Genomic DNA, 19716 nt, shown 5'->3' with positions numbered 1-19716 from the left:
TGAAGGGGATCCTCAGGATCAAGTCCAGATGGCCTTTGACACACTGAGGTGGGCGGTGCCTCTCAATGAGATGACAAAGAGCTGCCGCGGGCCCTGTGCTTCTAAGTACAGTCATAACGTTAGGAAAACAGCATTAGAAGAATGCGTGGACTTTGGAGGAGAAAGATGAGAGATGGGGGTAAAGAGAGGTTTCCAAAACCATCAAAGAACAAGTGCAGGAGAGAAAGGAACAATTACTAGAGGCAGAATAAGGAGATCATACCAGTTTCTGCTAGAAACCAAAGGACTGTGTTCTTCCAGATATATTTTGAAAATGTAGACTCCTGGGATAAACTAGTAATGGAGGATGCAATGAATTAGCAAAGCGGGTTCCTAACCTCAAAGTGGTAGGCGGGGTTTTTAGACTAAAAGGGCCTGTGATGACAGGGGTGGCAGTTTGTGGCTTTGGTCCTGATGCGAACTGTGTTGGAGGGACAGTTGTGTGTGATCTGCCCTAACGCTAGCGGACACCTGCCATGTCCTTCACAGGGTAGTAAGGACCCTTAGGTTCTCTGACCCCCCACGAGTGCTGGGCAGCAGCTGACGGGTCTGGAAGGGTGACCACCGGAGACATGGTGAGAAGTACAGGAAGCAAGTTTTAGTCGTCGATAGAGAACTCCCTCCACCCTTTTCAATCTCTCGTAGAAGCAGCACTTGAAACATGGTGGCAGCAGTTCACTTGGGGCTGGGAATCAGCAGGGAGAGCTCGGTCCCGGCCTGCGGGAGGGCTGCCCCACTGGGGTCTACCTTCATCTCCTAGTGGCCCCGGAATTCTTCCCTTCCTTTTTGGCATAACAGAAATGACGATGTTCTGACTTCGAAGACTTTGAACCAGCCTTTTTTTTCCTTGAGTGAGTCGTTAGAATCCAGTAGCACGACTGATAAAAATGGTCGTCATTGGATCTCCGTGTAGATTATATCCACTGGTCCTAACCCCTATTTTTAGTGCCTTTTAGACTCTCTGGTTTAGGTCTGATCCGGTTTCTGTACGCAGATTCATTGTCTTCGTGTTCAGTGGATGGAGGTTTTATATGTCATTGCATATTCTACTCTTTCCTATTTCTTTATCTTGAGTTCTAACCAGAGTTGGGAGCTCGAGGAGAAGCAGCACCTCCAGCTCCCGAGGTCCAGTGGGGACAGTGACACTTGGTTCTCAGGGTTATCGCGAGTATCAGACGAGGCGGCGCGAGCCTGACCTGGCCCAGGAAGTGCCCGAGTGCACGCCGCCTGCCTGGCCTTGCACTTGCCGAGGCTGCCTCTGCAGCTGCCGTAATTGCTCTTGTACCCTCGTTGCTGCTGCTGTACTAATTATAAAAAACAGAGAAAGTCAGTAAATGCTTATTTCCTTGGCCATCGTCTCACGCAGGTCCTCTTTTCTTCACAGTGCCCCGAGGCCCCGCGGACAGGCAGTCATGCTGTGCTGCCCGGGGTGGGCATGAATTATATTCATGGGACCTGCCTGCGGGAGAAAGCAGGAGTAGCCGAGCCGGAGGCGCTGGCGGGAGGGGTGGGGCTCCCTGTGTGCCCAAACTTTGGCTTCTGCAGGGGCAGAAAGTACAGATGGGGAGGGTGGGTAAGGGAGACAAATTTCAGGTCACCTTAACGCTGGTGCTTACGGGAAGGCAGATTGCTTTCTCCCTGAATCACACGCTCCCCGTCAACTGCTGAACTTCCTGGAAGTTTTCTAAAACTTCCCAGACACTCTAGAACATTTAACAGATTGGTTCTACAACCCAGTTATGTAACCCCTGTAAATTTGTTATTACTGTGTAATAGCCGTACCCTGGAGATAGACTATTCGATGTTAAGATTGTTTCTGGGAATTCATAGCAGTTAAATATTTGTTTGGGAATCATTTTCAACTGTTAGTAACATTCTAGTGTACCTTAGGAGTAGAACAGTCTTAGTCTATGTAAATGAGCACTGAGAATCCACCATGAGCCTGGCACAGCGCTGGGCGCTAGAGGCTTCTCTAGGATAGGAGTGTGTGATGTGGATCCTAATCGTTGTGTCTGGGTATTAAAGTTAACATTAAGACAGTTTTCTCCCCCCGCCCCCCTTTTTGGTTTCCAGCTCTATTATCTAGAGAGAGTTTCTGAAGAACTGGCTTAAATACTTCAAATGAAATAATAGCACTAGTATTTTGGCCCATGCACAGATTTAAAGAACACAAAAATCTCATGTATTCCTCTTGTCTCCTGAGACTGTCCGCTAGAAGAAGGGCCAGTTAAGCATTCCGGCTGTAGACAATACCATTCCTTACGTAAAACTGTTGATGGCAGTTTTATGAGATAGAGGATTACTGTTGCTTTTTTTTTTTTTTTTTTGCCTCTTAAACTATGAACATGGCCTTAGAGATCGCAGGTCTGTGGAGCTCATCTCATTTCTAACTGTCCACGTAGGGTTTATTGATTAATAAGTTGTTAGTATAAAATACTTGGAACTCTTTTCAGGCCACTGGGCAACCAAGTAATGAATTGCAGTGCCCACCAGCAGCCTAACCAGCCTTTCCTGGATGGAGGAGGAGGAGAAGGATAAACAAAGCCATTCTTCTGCCTTGAAACCCTGGCCAGTAGACACTTTGAGGTTTTAGTAGTGATATTAAGGCTTAGAAGAGGCAGTGCTGCTCATTTCAGGGGGCTGCTAGCATCTTGCCTGCATTTTTCACCTTTGTCTGGTTCCTGCTACAACAGTTTTCAACAAGAAAATATTCTTTTAAAACAGAGGTTTTTCTAGGTCTTGATTTTTGAGTGAAATCGTATATGATTAGTGTGGCCCAAATCATTTAATGAAGTTCCCAAAGTGTTTCTCTTTTACCCAATAATTTTACTCATTGGTAGAAACTAACCCTGAGTTTAAGTTTTTGAATTAAAAAAAAACCAAAAACTGAAAGTCTGAAGCATTCATTTTTTAAAAATCTGGATATTTAGCTTTGGATTACCCTTACTAAAGTTAAATTTGAAAATCAGGCTCATTATGATTATATTTTTTGTTTATTACTTAAAAAAAAAAAAAAGTGGTCCTTGCCCAGGGCTGCATCGTGGGTCCCCGCCATCCTGCACTGTGGAGGAGGACCTGCCCCTTCAGGGAAAGAGCTGCAGACCGGTGCGGCTGAATCCCCCCAAAGTCAGCGTGGTGCCTCCTTCTCTTTTGTTATGGGCGTGACTTGTTCTTGTGGGTAATTTTGTGTTCATTCAGTGGATATTTGTTAAAAAAAAAAAAAAAATTACTGTGTGCCAGGGACCACGCTCAGGCCAACATCAGGACGTGGGGAAGGCAGAAGAAGCCATTTGAGCTGGTGATCAGAGGGGTCCAGGGACACCAGGGATCTGCTCTCAGGACCCCGTGTGTGTTCGATGCTGGAGAGAGACGTCGCCGGAAGCTGAGTCCAGCAGGAATATACAGGGATCAGAGTGGAAGTGTCATGCCAGGGCCTGACTTACGTGATTTGAAGCTTCGAGGAGGGAGTGGCCTGTTTAGCCTGGAGGCAGGCGGACAGGAAGAGGTGGTAGGGAAAGGGATGGAGATCTAAAAGCCGCTATGAGGTCGCAAGGAGGCGGGGTTCCTGGCAGAGAGAAAAGGATGGAGACTTGAGAGCTTTGGGTCTTTGAGAAAATGCAGCTGGTTTGTAGAGTTGGCGTCTAGGGAAGGTGACAGGAGGTCCCTTCACCGAGCACTTCATGCTTTCTAGGCACCTCGGTTCTGTAAGGTGGGTCACCTTGGCTCCATTTCACAGAGGAACAAACTGAGGCTGGGAGAAGATGGGTAATTAGACCCAAGTTGGCAGGTGTTTCTGACTCTCTGGGTAGAGTTCTTCATCCCTGTGCTCTGCTGCTGGGCTGTTATTTGGACCGTTTCCTACAAGCTGTAGGAGAAATGGAAGGATTTTAAGTCTAGGAGCAAGGAACTGGCTTAGTTTTAGACACAGCTGTTAATCGTGACACTGGGACCAGAGGTGTAGCTGGAAAGCACATTGTGGCTGCAGGGGTGGAGGATGAAACGGGAGAGTGAGGCTGGAGGAGGGAACCGGTAGGGCAGTGTCGCACAGACCAGGGCAGCGGAGAGGAGGGAGGGACTGAAGACTCTGGAAGTTTGTCCTGACTGGTTCTGGTAAATCAGCAGCTGCATGTGGGAGGGGCATGGAGGCCGACTCCCGGTTTCTGGCTTGAGTAACCCGTGGCCACGTCTGCACTAGATGTACAGGAGGAGGGGCAGGGAGAATGTGCTTCAGTTTAGGACGTTGACCTTGGGCCCCCCTACTTCCAGCCCCTTCTCATCTTCCTTATCCAGCTCCTCCTCCTGCCCCAGCTCCTTGGGGCTTGCCCCACGCCCCCATCTCTGGTCATTCGCCCTTTAGGGGGCTCATCCAGTCCCGTAACTTTAAATCCTATCTGCAAGTCAGCAACTCCCAAATCTACCTTTTCTCCTTCAGACCTCTTTTCTCAGCAGCAGACTGTCCGCTGTCCGCTTGACATCTCCGCCTCAGTGTCTCACGGGCGCCCCAAACTTACATAGAGTTTGGATCCATCTTGCTACCCACAGAGCCCCCTTCTCTCCCCATCTTCCCATTGGTGCCACCAGCCACTTGCCTGCCCAAGCCCAAATCCCAGAAGTTCTTGCCCTCTGCCTTATTCTCCATACCAAGTTCATCCTAAGAGCAAGTCAGTCCTGCCACCAAAACACATCTGGAATCTTCCTTCTCCACCATCTCCTCTGTGATCTTACAGGTTCAGCCTGCCATCATCTGTCTTAGAGCCTGGACTACAACATGGGTCACCCCTTGCTCCCTGACCCCTCCCCCAGTGCATTCTCTATGGCGTGCGTGTCCTCGCCTCCTCGCTCCTGAGGCCCCACTGGCACCAGCTTCTTGCACTTCTTCCTGCCTCTGGCGCTTCACACCTGCTGTTCGCGCTGTTCGCACTGCCCGCAGGGATCTCTCCACTGGCTCATCCTTACCCTTAAGGCATGAAACGTAATTTCTCCAGAGAGGTCTCTAACCGCCCATCCTTCTCATAGCATCCTGTTCTTTTCTTTCAGTGCATTTCTCACTGTTTGTAATTGTGAAAGCATTTAATGTTTACTTCATTTATTTGCTAACATATATGTGTCAAGCACGTTATATGCCAGACGTCGCACTAGGTTAGAGGGAGGTGATATTGAGAAAAGCAGACGTGAGAGGCACTCTGTGGAAGGCAGAGGCAGCTTTGTGACCTCTGGGTGGACAGGAGAATATAGGTGTTTGGTGACTGGTGCTGGGAGGTCAGGTATAACGTGATCGCCCAGGATGAGACGGGCTTGAGGAAGGCGGAATTCTGGTCAAGTGCTGTCTGCCCGCACTTGTGTCCTGTCTTATTCTAGAAAGGATTTTAGGTGAGCTGAGTTTGGGCCCTTCGTGAGCGTCGTGATGTACAGAAAACGCAAAAGAGAAGTCATCAAGGAGAGCGTGGTGGTTAGAGAGGTGGGTCGAGGGCCAGGAGAAGGTGGGGTTCATGGTCCACAAGAGAAGCCAGGCATGGAGAGTTTCTAGAATGCTGCTGTGATGGTCAACAGGTAAACGGACCAGGGTCAAGTTAAATAAGGCCCGGGCCTGTCATGGCCTGAGTGGAGTCGGGTGTGGGGGGAGGGTGCCCTGGAAGCCAGTTGGCTGCACAATGAGAAATTGGCGGGAAGGATGAGGAATAGCAAGTGTGGGAACCGCCCTAGAAAGAGGCCTGGCTCTGAGGAGACAGAAGTGGGCTGGCTTACGGAAGTTCATTGTCATGGCGCGTGCAGGGGCAGGCTTGGTGAGGAGAGACGGGCTGAAGGCACAGGAGAGAGTGGTGGTCTCCATGGGGCACAAGCAGGAGTAGCTTTGACCTAAACCCTCGAGTCTGGCGGCTTCCCGAGGAGAAAGTGTAGCTAGTGTGCAGGCCTCATCCACCCTTCTCGCAGCTTCCACGGAAGGCCTGCATGACTTGGACAGTTCCCTTACCTCCTGGGCCATGGTTGCCTCTTCCCTAAAAACCTCACTGGAAATCAAGGATTGGAATCAAGACTGAGGTTTCGCTGAGAGAGCACTTCACGTGGTGCCAGGTCCCCACGTGCTTTCTGCCCTGGGGAGCAAACGGAAGAAACGGAGGGGACTGCTAGGGTCGAAGAGAGCGTTGATGGGGTAGTTCAGTTGACATTTTGATTCTTTTTAAAAATATTTCAGTTGTGTGTTTCATTCATTCATCAGGTTTTTTTAAATGAGAGCATATTAGGCACCGAATGCTTGGCTGGCGGCTGGTGCACTTGCCGGGCTTCTGCGTGTGACTCCATCACTGGAAGCGTTAGGTGTGTGGGCAGGGGAAACTGTCAGCTGCTTTAATAAGAGCGTAGCGTCCGAGGGGTTTAGCCATCGTTGAACTCAGCTCAGGCACTGATTACTTTTCAGAAGACTCCTTCCGATGGAGTGTTCTTGCCCTTTCATGAGTGCCATCCATGCTTTGAGGAGAGAGTTGAAGTTCACTCCTTCCTAAAAACCTGAGCTGATGTGATCTAATCTTCCTGCATTTGTTGGCCTTTCTCTTTGGAAATCTAATGACCAATAAGAAATGACTCTGGTCCCTAATTGCTGAGCATATTCACTTAAGTGGATTTGCTTTGTACAAATGTATATCTTAATGTACATTTTTAGAAGCCATTTCCTATCTTGAGACTTGTCACAGTGTCGGTTTGTGTATCAATGCCAGCCAATAATCCTTCACTTACCAAATAGCTGTATATGTAACAGGCAAGTGTTACCAGGCAGTGAGTTCCTGAAACTAGTGCAGCAGAAGGCACCTGCTGGTGTGTGGTACGAAGTTGTCAAAGCACTACAGTATCCTGCCCTAGAAGTGTGTGGCTTTTAGTTCCACGGCTTGTGCAGTGTCTAAATATGCTGACTGCCTTACCTCTACGGCATCTCTTATCATTTGTCCCACAAAGCTTGTGCTGCTGCACTCTCACTCTGTCTTTTCTTTCCCTGCTAAAGAGTTAGAATTGGCTTATTTTCCCTTGTCTTTTTTATTTCCACCAGTGGACCGGATCGTGGGTCTGGATCAAGTCACGGGGATGACGGAGACAGCTTTTGGCTCTGCCTATAAAACCAAGAAGGGCATGTTTCGTACAGTCGGGCAGCTCTACAAAGAATCTCTCACCAAGCTGATGGCCACGCTCCGCAACACCAACCCTAACTTTGTGCGCTGCATCATTCCGAATCACGAGAAGCGGGTACGTGCTTAGCAAAACGGGTGCGGGTGTTGAAGACTGATCGAGGTCCAGTCGCAGAGATGAAGCTCTGAAACCGTCCTCTGCTTGATTAGGCTGGAAAACTGGACCCGCACCTAGTGCTGGACCAGCTTCGCTGCAATGGTGTCCTGGAAGGGATCAGAATCTGTCGCCAGGGATTCCCCAACCGGATTGTTTTCCAGGAATTCAGACAGAGGTATTGCTCACCTTTACCTGGGTTCTGTGTGTATCAAAGCTTATCTGAACATGAATCAAACAGCGAGATGATGAGAAAGGACTCTTCCTTGTTCCCTGGAGGGCTTCCGTTCTCTTTTCACGTTAGGAGGGCGGTCATCGTTATTACCGTTATCGTTGGTCGGGAATATTGAGTGCCTACTGTACAAAGAGGCAGGGCGCTCCTGACTTCTGGGTGCAGCAAAGACTGCTTCCTGGCCTTGGGGCCCTGAGGCTGTTGTGAGGAAACACGGAGAGCTGAGAACTTACAGTTCACTCATTCAGACAGTTCTACCTGGGATTTAAACATAACTCTTTTTTTAAACTGATTTTTTAAAATATAGGAATAACGTATGTTCCTTTTAGGAAAAATTTTAAATACGTTAAAAGTAAATAAAAATTATTCAGGTGTGACTCCTAAAAGCACTTTGGGACATTTCTTTCCATCTTTTTTTCAATAAGTATGTCTGTGTATGTGTGTATGTATGTATTTTTCCCACTGTGTGTGCCCGTGTGTGTGTTCTTACAATCCTTTTACTAAAGTAGGGTCGGAAATACAAAAGGTTAGAAAAGAATTAGGAAAAAAACGAGGGAGAAGATCAGTGTGCAAAAGAAATGGATGAAAACATATGATGGGCAACAGGTTTTTTAAAAGTGTATTATGTAATTTTCTTTAACAGTTAGTCTAGTTTGCCTTTTTCCTCTTTGCTCCTGGAAATCAAGTTTCCAAATATGAAGCATTTGTTTTTCCATAAAATAAACAGTGCTGCAGGTCGAAGAGTAGCCCTTTCTCCCAGAGGGAATCCAGTTGAAAAACTGTTCCAATCCCGACAGGTTTTCAGGGGAACCCTTATTATGGCCCCACTATATGATAAAGGAGCTGGTAGATTTTCACTTTTTATTTGATAGGAGAAAATGGAACATAGCTGGCATCCAAAATACAAAGTTGGTTGAAGTAGCCAGGATTCATCTTTTAATACAGCCACTGTCTTTGTGCTAAAATTTATTTTCTTGGGGTATAACCCACATATAGTAAATGCACAAACCTCAGGTGTGCAGGTCGGTGAACATATGTGCACCCAGCCCAGCGCTGTTTTGAGTCACCCTGATACTTCCTCCTGTTCTCTTTTTTTTTTTTTTTTTTAATTTATTTATTTATTTTTGGCTGTGTTGGGTCTTCGTTGCTGTGCACAGGCTTTCTCTAGTTGCAGTGAGCGGGGACTACTCTTTGTTGCGGTGCGTGGGCTTCTCATCCCGGTGGCTTCTCTTGTTGCAGAGCACAGGCTCTAGGCGCGCAGGCTTCAGTAGTTGCGCCACACAGGCTCAGTAGTTGTGGCTCACAGGCTTAGTTACTGCGTGGCACGTGGGATCTTCCCAGGCCAGGGCTGAAACCCGTGTCCCCTGCACTGGCAGGTGTATTCTCAACCACTGCGCCACCAGGGAAGTCCCCTTCCTCCTGTTCTAAACAGAGGCCTCCAGGCATTGCTCTTAACAGCCTTTTCTGTTATCTAATAAATGCCTACAAGTTGACGGTGACTCAACACGCAAAGAGCCAGATTCTCCTTGCATCTTAAGGATGTGGACATTTTGTGGGAAATAAAAACAAAAAGTTTCTAAAATCACCATGCTTTTGATTCCTCTCCACCACAACTTCTTAAACATGGTCTCTGACTTGGGAGAATTGACTGCATTTTCATTTTGCTGCTTCTTTTAAGAAATAGAAACTAGATCTGCAGAAAACCTCAGATTATCAGCTGGTCATTTCTTTACTCTTAACTCAACATGATTGCCCATTATATTCTTGCCTCTTAGAGAAAACAAAACTCATAGTTAGTAGGTAAACATTTCCACAAATTTTTACAAAAGGCTTTTTGGCTGCTTTTCTTACAGATATGAGATCCTAACTCCAAATGCTATTCCTAAGGGTTTTATGGATGGCAAACAGGCTTGTGAGCGCATGGTAAGCTCTTCTGGATTTTTCTGGTTCGTGGGCTATTGACACAACCTTTCCTGTGGCAAAAATAATAAACAGACTCTTTCTCTCTCAGATCCGGGCTTTAGAATTGGACCCAAACTTGTACAGGATTGGACAGAGCAAGATATTTTTCAGAGCTGGAGTTTTGGCACACTTAGAGGAAGAAAGAGATTTAAAAATTACCGATATCATTATCTTCTTTCAGGCTGTTTGCAGAGGTTATTTAGCCAGAAAGTAAGTGGGAAATCATGCATTAAATGCTTAGAGTGTGTGCTTGTGCTAATAAGCATGTGTTTTGTGCTAGAAATACAAGCGCGTGTGAGACTTGAGGTCCCTGTTCTGTGGGACCGAGAGCCAGGTAAGCAGACACACGTTCTAAATAAGGACACAAACAAGGGGCCAAGACAGACGATAAAGGGGTCCTGCTTCAGCGTGGGTCCTCGGGGAGGGCTTCTCTGAGCCCGTCTGTAAGTGAGAGGTGTCAGCAAGATGATCTGCAGGTCCAGTCCAGGAGGGAAGGAGGAGAAAGAGTACCTTAGCAAGAAAGAGGGAGGTTTCTCCTGTGACAGATCCAAAAAGAAAAGAGTGGCTAACAGAGGATTGATGAAGAGCACAGCAAAGGGAAGGGGAGGGCAGGGCCTTGTTCACACCCGCGTGCACGCGCACACGTGTGTGTCTGGGGGTAGGTGGCAGGGGCCGTTTCCGGCAGCGTCTGTGAACAAAGTGCCAGGTCCCGTGACACGAGTTGAGGTCGGCGGAGCAGGCCCGCCATCCGGCAGGGACGTGGTCATGTCCCCGCTCCGCAGCCCAGCCCACAAAGAACATTTACCTCTAGGCAGTCTCCTATGACAGCAGCCGTCAAAGCACAGTTCGTTCTTATTTGCTGTAGACTGAATGTGTCCCCCAGATTCGTATGCCAGAATCTAATCCCCAGTGGGATGGTGTTTGGAGGTGGGGCCTTTGGGGTGATTAGTGCATGAAGGTGGAGCCCTCATGAATGGGATTAGTGTCCTCATGAGCGAGACCCCACAGAGCTTCCTTGCCCTTCCCCCATGTGAGGTGACAGCAAGAAGAAGCTGTCAGTGAGGAAGTGGGTCCTCGGCAGGCACGGAATCTGCCGGGGCCGTGATCCTGGACTTCCCAGCCTCCAGAACTGTGAGAGAGAAATGTTTGTTGTTTACAAGCAAAACAAAACAAAAACAAAACCACAGTTTCCTTTAACTAGTTTTCCTTCCTCTTCTTCAGGGCCTTCGCCAAGAAGCAGCAGCAGCTGAGCGCCCTGAAGGTGCTGCAGCGCAACTGCGCCGCGTACCTGAAGCTGCGGCACTGGCAGTGGTGGCGTGTCTTCACCAAGGTGGGCGCCCGGGACCAAGAGGAGCCCAGGGGCGGGGAGGTGCAGGGTGTGACGGTCAGTGTTCAATGTCGTGAATGTAGGTGAAGCCACTCCTACAAGTCACTCGCCAGGAGGAGGAGCTCCAGGCCAAAGACGAAGAGCTGCTGAAGGTGAAGGAGAAGCAGACGAAGGTGGAAGGGGAGCTGGAGGAGATGGAGAGGAAGCACCAGCAGGTACAGCTCCCCGGTTCCCGCTCAGCCCTGAGTGAAGATGCGCAACCCCGCGGATAGGGACCCACCCAGTGAATTCCGAAGAAACAGCATCTTGTTTTGTGTGTATTCTTCGCTCCTTTCCAAAGCATAGACGTTTGAGCATAGAGGTAGCAGATGTATTAGGCCAAGCACCGGGGTATATATAAACTGAAATCAGCTTGACCTCCTGCATTTTTGCCTTTGTCGCCCTTTGGACACCCAGATGATCACATTTGCTATCAGGTGTGCGTTTGACACCAGTGAGACTTCTCCTGGTATTAGCACCTTCCTGTGACTGCTCACAGGGGACCTAGAAAAAAGTAAAAGGATGAGACAGTACAAGGCAACCCCCCTGCCTGCTCTCCAGCCGCAGTGGTCTTGAGTCCACACCCCGTTCTCAGGAAGCTGTGCTTCATGGACAAAGCAGAGACTCAGGAAATGTTTGTAGCTGACAGTGATAGGACTGATGTGTTCAGGGCCAAAACGTTTTAACAGTAGAGGCCAGAATATCATTTGATACCAGACGGCCTCAGTCACCATGAACTTCATAGCATTTGCATAATATTTCCCCTCCTATTCTTTGGTCCCTTTGTGAATTACCTTAATAGTAAGGAAGGGGATTCTTTAAAATAGCATGAATTTAATATGTATTATTCAGGATAACATTTTTCGTTGTTTCTGTTGTCTCAAGTTTTCACCCAGCTTATTTTGCTAGAGCCGAAGACATATTTGAAAGTTTTGCGAGTGATGTTATATATTTTTAACTCTGGGTTTCTTGGGTGGCCTGCACTGACCACTGGAGTCCCAGTGACCGTCTCTTGTGCGTAACTGGCCAGTCATAGCACCGGATGCTTTATTGTGATTGCAGCTGCTAGAAGAGAAGAATATCCTGGCAGAGCAGCTACAGGCAGAGACTGAGCTCTTTGCTGAAGCAGAAGAGATGAGGGCAAGACTTGCTGCTAAAAAGCAGGAATTAGAAGAGATTCTCCATGACTTGGAGTCTAGGGTTGAAGAAGAAGAAGAAAGAAACCAAATCCTCCAAAATGAAAAGAAGAAAATGCAAGCACATATTCAGGTATCTGTGATAAGTTTCATTTAGGATTATAGTTTGGGTTTTCCAGATGGATCTGTTGAGTAAATAGATGCTATGGGTTTGGATTCTTGTGTCCATTGAGGAGCAAAAGGAGCCTAAGTAATAAGTCGTTTCTCGCCCCCCCAACCCCTTTAAAAGATCATTTGAAGCACACATATAATAGATTCCTTCAAACGTAGATTTGTTATTTTGAACAGGAATCTTTTTTATGTTCTGATGTGGCATCTCAGAGGATGCAAAGTGACTCAGAGTAGAAACATCCCAGGGTCTGTAGGGACGGAGTTTGTTCTTTGTGTTATCATTAATAATTCCACTGCTCACTCCATTCATTAGAGAGACACCTACGAGGTGGTTTGGTTCATAAGAAATGCTCAGCACTGACGCAGGAGGTGGCCAGGAATCAGAATACAACACTTAGCCCTTCCTGCTGGTAGCTACTTTCTTATGAGATCCAGCTGTCCTCACATGAAGCACAGCTGTCTCTGTGATTGAATACCCAGATGAGTGACCCAGACGACAGTGTGCCTGTACCCTGAGACACGTTCTCCTTGAATCCCACCCCAACCTATCCAGTATGGCCTTGAGTGTCAGGGTGTCTGTATCTGCCACCACTGCTTCATGGGTCCAGTACCAAACTTTCTTTCTTCCAGATCTCTCCCTTAATTTTTTCCCCACCACTTAGTTTATCTTTGCAAAGCACAGACATTTCAGACATTTCTCAAAACCGCAAAAGATATCATATTATTTCTTTGGCAAATACCCCATACAATAAATTGTCCAGGCCCTCTCCACTCTTCAACACAAACAGCTTTCCAGTATCCCATAATAGGTTGGCAAGATATCACAAAAGCTGTAAAAAGTACACATTAATCCAGCAATTCTAGTTCTAGGACTTTAAGCATAAATCAGTGGACGCCTACTAATTATCTAACAATAGGGGATTCTTTTTTTTTTTTTTTTTATAAATTTATTTATTTTTGGCTGTGTTGGGTCTTCGTTGCTGCTCACAGGCTTTCTCTAGTTGCAGCGAGCGGGGGCTACTCTTCGTTGTGGTGCGCGGGCTTCTCATTGCCGTGGCTTCTCTTGTTGCGGAGCACGGGCTCTAGGCTCACGGGCTTCAGTAGTTGTAGCATGCGGGCTCAGTAGTTGTGGCTCGCGGGCTCTAGAGCACAGGCTCAGTAGTTGTGGCGCACGGGCTTAGTTGCTCCGTGGCATGTGGGATCTTCCCGGACCAGGGCTCGAACCCGTGTCCCCTGCATTGGCAGGCGGATTCTTAACCACTGCGCCACCAGGGAAGCCCCAATAGGGGATTCTTAAACTACGGTTATAATATACAGTTATAAATTTAAAAAGGGTTTATTTTTATGGGTATTTATATTAATAAAGAGAGTTGCAAAAGAGTATACACAATAAGCTCTAACTAAAAGTATATAACTTACAAACTATGTATGATTTTTATAAGGGAACGTACAGAAGATCTAGAATAATAGTCACCAATAATAGTGAGCTCTGGTGGTATTATCAACAGTTTCGATTTTCTCTTTTTTTTTTTAACTTTTTATTTTATATTGGAGTATAGTTGATTAACAATGTTGTGATAGTTTCAGGTATACAGCAAAGTAATTCAGTTATACATATACATGTATCCTTTTTCAAATTCTTTTTCCATTTTGATTTTCTCTTTGTTTCACGGCATGTGCTCATTTCAGTGATAATATTTTACTCATACAGGGTAAGGTCACCCAAAGTCATCTCGTCTCCCCAACCTACTGTTTTATGCTCCATGTTTTAACAACTTCACATGAAATGCTTGCATTTCTCTCTTTAGAAAACAAGCATTTCCTTGTAAGAACAGGGTTTTTGTTGTTGTTGTTTTTTGCTTGTTTTGTTTTTCAATACTTTTCATCTTCATAACCTTTACTCTAGACTCTTTCACTGGGTTTTCGCACTGTTATCTTAATATCTCCATTGTAAATTCAAACACATTATAAAATATTTATGGTAATGTTATTATTAAATATTAGTTTTTTCCCCCTTTTATGGAATATCTGAGATTCTATATTAACTGCATGGCCCTTGGGAAAACCCAACCTTGTTGGTCTCGTGTCCTTTTTTTTTTTTTTCCCCCCCACCTGTGAGGCTTTCAGGGATTTCTGATCTGTCTCCTTTTCAAACAAAAACTACTAGAGCTGTTTTTGGTTTTTGTTTTGTTTTCAATATTAATTTCCTGATAATAACACTATATTGTAGAATACCCAGAGAATACAAAATAGCACTTATAAGTCTCCTCCCACCCATCATCCCATTATCCCTATTATTTTTTTGCATATATTTCTGAACAGATATATGTGGATTCATTTATTAATTGAATTACACTGGACCCACTGTTCTGTTTACTGCTTTTGTCACCTTAGGAATGTGCAGTGCAGGGATGCAGTGGACAAAATCCAGACTCTGGGAAACTGTAGGACAAATGACCTGTGAGGTTTTTTGGGGGTTTTTTTTAACAAATAAATGGTGAGAAAAAGGGAGGAGAAAGAAATTTAAGGGAACCTAGAGATTAAAGCAGTCTTAAGGGTCTTATCAGTCAATCACAATGTGTGAACCTTATTTGGACTCCAGTTCAAACAGGTGTATTTTTAAATGGTCTTCATCTTTTAGAGATAGAGCCTGAAGGTTTACAGATGAAATATGATGTCTGGGATTTGCTTCAAAATAATGCACGGGGAGGAGGGAGAAGCTGGAGGTTTAGAAGTGACCACTGACCATTAGCTGATGCTTGTTAAGCTTGGGCTGATGCACTTGTGTCAGGGTCACCGTGCTACTCTGTACTTATATGTGTGTTTGAAGTTTTTCACAAAAAAAGTTAATCCTGTGCAGAGGTTTCATTACAGAATCAACTGTGGTAAATTATTTAGCCAAAGTTACCCTTGAAAGTTTCTTTTTTTTAACCTCTGTGTTTATGAGCTTCTATTTATTATTATTTTTATATATAAGTTTATTTCTTTCTTTATTTTTGGCTGCGTTGGGTCTTCGTTGCTGCACATGGGCTTTCTCTAGTTGCAGCGAACGGGGGGCTACTCTTCGTTGCAGTGCGCGGGCTTCTCATTGCAGTGGCTTCTCTGGTTGCGGAGCACGGGCTCTAGGCTCGTGGGCTTCAGTAGTTGTGGCACGCGGGCTTCAGTAGTTGTGGCTCTTGGGCTCTAGAGCACAGGCTCAGTAGTTGCGGCGCACAGGCTTGGTTGCTCCGCGGCGTGTGGGATCTTCCCGGACCAGGGCTTGAACCCGTGCCCCTTGCACTGGCAGGCAGATTCTTAACCACTGTGCCACCACGGAAGTCCCTTGAAAGTTTTTTAAACTGGCCATATATTGATTTGTACGTACAACTCTGTTCTGTAATGCATATGTTTATTAGCTACAATAACGTAGGGCATGAAATAAAGAGAAGCGTGTTATAGGAAACCCATGTGTAAAACTCTGGAATCCCACCCAGTTTGGTGATGCGCTCATGTTGTGAACGGCACGGCACACCTGACCTGAGACAGCCCTTTCTCACCAACCTGTACTATTTCCATGGTTGTTTCTTAGTCGTCTTTCTCTTCTCTTTTGGCTAAACAGACATAGTAGAATGAATGAAGTATGTGTTTGATGTAGTTGGACTGTATTATTCAATTTCCCTGTGTTACTACTGTTCTAAAGTACGGATTTTAATAACTACACGTTATCCCATTTTACAAATATACCCACTTTTAATCACCAAGACTTTTCTGAAGTATGTTCATAGTTCCTCAGCATGATAAATAACACTTTGCTACAGGTCTCTTAAATATAAATCACATCTGTGCCTTTTCCTGAAATTGCTGGTTTAAAAGAAATGCTCTTTTTCAAAGCTGCTGCATTTTCCCATGTTGGCTTCTAGAAGGACTGACGCACTTTGTACTTAACCTATAGTGGACACAAGTGTCTGTTTCACATAATTACATTTTATATTTTTAAAAATAACCCTGCCATTTTGAGAATCAAGAATTGGCATTTCATTTTGACCTTGCTTGTTAGCATGTGTAGAATCTCGTAGAGAAAGTGTGGAGACTGACCGCGTGTACTTCTCCCCAAGGACCTGGAGGAGCAGCTGGACGAGGAGGAGGGGGCTCGCCAGAAACTGCAGCTGGAGAAGGTGACGGCAGAGGCCAAGATCAAGAAGATGGAAGAGGAGATCCTGCTTCTCGAGGACCAAAATTCCAAATTTATCAAAGTAAGAGACTATTTCCATTTAAGAGCTGATTTTATTTTTATTTTTATTTTTATTTTTTTAATAGGTTTATTTTATTTATTTATTTTTGGCTGCGTTGGGTCTTCGTTGCCGTGTGTGGGCTTTCTCTAGTTGCGGCGAGCGGGGGCTACTCTTCGTTGTGGTGTGTGGGCTACTCATTGCGGTGGCTTCTCTTGTTGCAGAGCACGGGCTCTAGGTGCACAGGCTTCAGTAGTTGTGGCACGCAGGCTCAGTAGTTGTGGTTCGCGGGCTCTAGAGCGCAGGCTCAGTAGTTGTGGCGCACGGGCTTAGTTGCTCCGCGGCATGTGGGATCCTCCCGGACCAGGGCTCGAACCCATGTCCCCTGCATTGGCAGGCGGATTCTCAACCACTGCGCCACCAGGGGAGTCCAAGAGCTGATTTTAGAATATGGAAAATACTTGTGTCAATGCTCTCACTGAAAGTGGCTTCAAACAGGAAATTCTCAAGATTTCAAGTTCATTTATTCAGTTTTCTCTCTAAGTCTCTACAGATATATAGTCGGTATAGATTTCTAAAGACAGAAATTATTTAATTTTTTTAATCCACCAAATATCCTTTTAATCCCTGAGATGATTGAACGTGCACATTTTGTGCCCTTTGGACACTGACCGACGACTTGTTCCCCTCTGGGCGGTAATAAATTCAGCCCCCGCTGCGGGACTGCAGGCCAGGCGGGCGGGCCAACGTTACTTGTTTTCTAAGTAATAACCAAACCCAGTTGTCACTTTGAATGCCTTTTCTGAAGCCGTTTTTCCTATTCAGGAAAAGAAACTCATGGAAGATCGCATTGCTGAGTGTTCCTCTCAGCTGGCTGAAGAGGAAGAAAAGGCAAAAAACCTGGCCAAGATCAGGAATAAGCAAGAAGTGATGATCTCAGATTTAGAAGGTGAGTGTTGGAGGTTAGAGAAATTTAGGGCTAGGACATGTGAGCCTTTAGATTTTACTTAAATCAGAACATGCTGTAATAGAATATGTACATGGGGATTGCTCATCAGTTTGGGTTCAACTATTAAAATAGGCCTCTTATATGGTGGTGTCATTTGCCTAGTCACCAAGTATTTAGTGCCATCAAACGGCACTAAATTATCTTTAAACTTTTACTTTTTAAAGTTAGGTCCTGTAGTAAAATAGATTGCCCTTTGGTGGACACAGTTGGGACCTAAGTTAAGTTTGAGCTGTACGGGCCGTTAAATTTGTGTGTGTTTAATGTAAATGCTGCGTCGAGGTGCCTAGGTTTCCCTTCACAAAGGGACAGCTGCTGACACAGAACCTGGCAGGGACAGGAGACTCTGCAGGGTAGCAGTGTCTCACTCTGGTGGCCCAAGTCATGCCCGCAAATGCTAGGAGTTTTGCAAAATGGACCACTGCCTTCTGCAAAAGACATAAGGAAAGAGGGTGGAAGTTGGAAGGAGCCCAGAAAACCTTCCCTTTGACCCGCGGCTGGAGACTGGCATCGACAGAGGAGGAAGAGCGTGGCTCTTAACACCGTGCTGTCGCGTGGTCGTTTATAACGGGGAGAAAATGAGTGGTCTCTAAAACAGTATTTAGGATTTTGTTGTCCTCGTTGTTGTCAGCCTGAAATTCTCTCCATAAACCGTTCTTACCCGTAGGCGATTCTTCTGGGAAGGGCAGGTAGGCCTGTCCTTTTCTCACCTGATTGATGGGCGGGTGAGGACAGTGTGTGAAGGGAAGCATCCCCGGCCCTAATTAAGGAATCACTGCAGGATTCAGGGCGCGGGCGGGACAGATGCCCACACTCTGCCCTCTCGCCCTCAGGGCTCAGGAACTGCAGTCTGGGTTCAAACCAGGGATTCCCGGTGAAAGGGGAGTGGGGTGACAGGAGTCACACGCCGCCCGGCCTCTGCCAAGCCCTCTGCAATCCCGGGCACAGCACGGGGTCCAGGTCACTTTGGCTCTGATAGCGGGGGCCCGCTCCCTGTGGAAGGACATCCTTAGAATCCTCCCAGTTTCTTCCTGAAAATTCCACCCTCCTACTAACGTATCTTGCCTTCGGTTTGATCTTAACGGGTTTCAGGTGATGGAGCGGTTGGCAGGGTGATATTAAGGCAGCGACATGCTTTAGAATACAATGGCTAATTTTCAACTTTAATCAGTTTATATTTTGAATTTGTCCCTATGGAGTGACATTCAGTGTGTTGAAGGGCTCCTTGTATCTTGCCCTAAAGAGCGCTTAAAGAAGGAGGAGAAGACCCGCCAGGAACTGGAAAAGGCCAAAAGGAAACTGGACGGCGAGACCACGGACCTGCAGGACCAGATCGCTGAGCTCCAGGCGCAGATTGACGAGCTCAAGATCCAGGTGGCCAAGAAGGAGGAGGAGCTGCAGGGCGCCCTGGCCAGGTCTGCACTAGGCATGCGGCTGGAGGGGGGATTCCCGACAGATGAGACCCCGGGACACTGACTTATGGCCTCCTTGTCACTGGGTGTGACACGGGCCTGGGAGACCCAGGAGCATTTGTGTCGGGGCAGCCAGAAAATCTCATCAATCCTTCTTGGTATTTACACTTAAAAATCACGAGTCATATCATGAAATCCTTGGAAATTCACACCTGAACCAACAGTTTTAACCATATCAAATGTTCTGGTTTCTGTACGTTACAGATTAATTTCAATATGATTTAGAAGTCTAGAGGAAATCACTTTTCAGAAATATTCCCCCCTCTTCTAGCATGATTTGCTATTCAGTCCTAAACCATTCAGTTATAGAATGCAAGTCATATATAGTAAATACATTTATACCTAATGTTTCATTTCTTTATAAAGAATAACTATTTGGCTACATGGTCGTAGGACTCAGTTTAATTTATGATTTATTACAATCAAGAAAATCTTATAACAGAAATTCTTCTCTGCCTCCGTCACTGTTAGTCTTTCTTTGGCCACTTACAGACGTGAGGGCTGCAACCCAGAACTCAAATTCTCCATTTGCTCTCATGAGTCAGCTTCCCCTGCCTCACCTCACACCTCCCGCCTATCCCCGGTCAGAACATCCACCCACATTAAACCACACGTGAGCAGAAAGATGCACCAGAGGATAGAGAAAGCGTAGAGTGGAGGGTGTGAAGGTGGCGGGTCTGCTTCCACTTTGTTCCAAGAACTTCTCTGAATTTGCAGATTCGCTGTGGGCTGGAACCAATCTGACGGACAAGACCGCTACCTTGAGCAGTGTTTTAACTAGAAGAACGTTTGCTTGAGAGGGAACTTTTAAATATTATAATCATTAAAGTGAGATGGTCCTCCCTTTTCACGGAG

At 46.2% G+C, this 19716-nt stretch overlaps 1 protein-coding gene across 2 annotated transcripts in view; it reads left to right on the top strand.

Annotated features, from left to right (window-relative positions):
* The window catches only part of MYH10 (myosin heavy chain 10), a 137408-nt gene that overhangs the window by 96024 nt on the left and 21668 nt on the right, over positions 1-19716 (top strand). For both annotated transcript variants that reach the window (XM_068531572.1, XM_068531573.1), the window contains 10 exons: positions 7079-7272; positions 7365-7486; positions 9394-9463; positions 9552-9712; positions 10724-10832; positions 10913-11044; positions 11931-12137; positions 16270-16407; positions 17209-17332; positions 18633-18804. In XM_068531572.1, coding sequence (XP_068387673.1) covers positions 7079-7272; positions 7365-7486; positions 9394-9463; positions 9552-9712; positions 10724-10832; positions 10913-11044; positions 11931-12137; positions 16270-16407; positions 17209-17332; positions 18633-18804 — 1429 coding nt within the window. The remainder of the gene's footprint in view (positions 1-7078; positions 7273-7364; positions 7487-9393; positions 9464-9551; positions 9713-10723; positions 10833-10912; positions 11045-11930; positions 12138-16269; positions 16408-17208; positions 17333-18632; positions 18805-19716) is intronic.

This window comes from Eschrichtius robustus, chromosome 20 (genome assembly GCF_028021215.1).
Source record: "Eschrichtius robustus isolate mEscRob2 chromosome 20, mEscRob2.pri, whole genome shotgun sequence".
Lineage (NCBI taxonomy): Eukaryota > Metazoa > Chordata > Mammalia > Artiodactyla > Eschrichtiidae > Eschrichtius > Eschrichtius robustus.
Note: the sequence above shows the minus strand (reverse complement) of the source record. Positions and strands in the feature narration are given on the sequence as shown.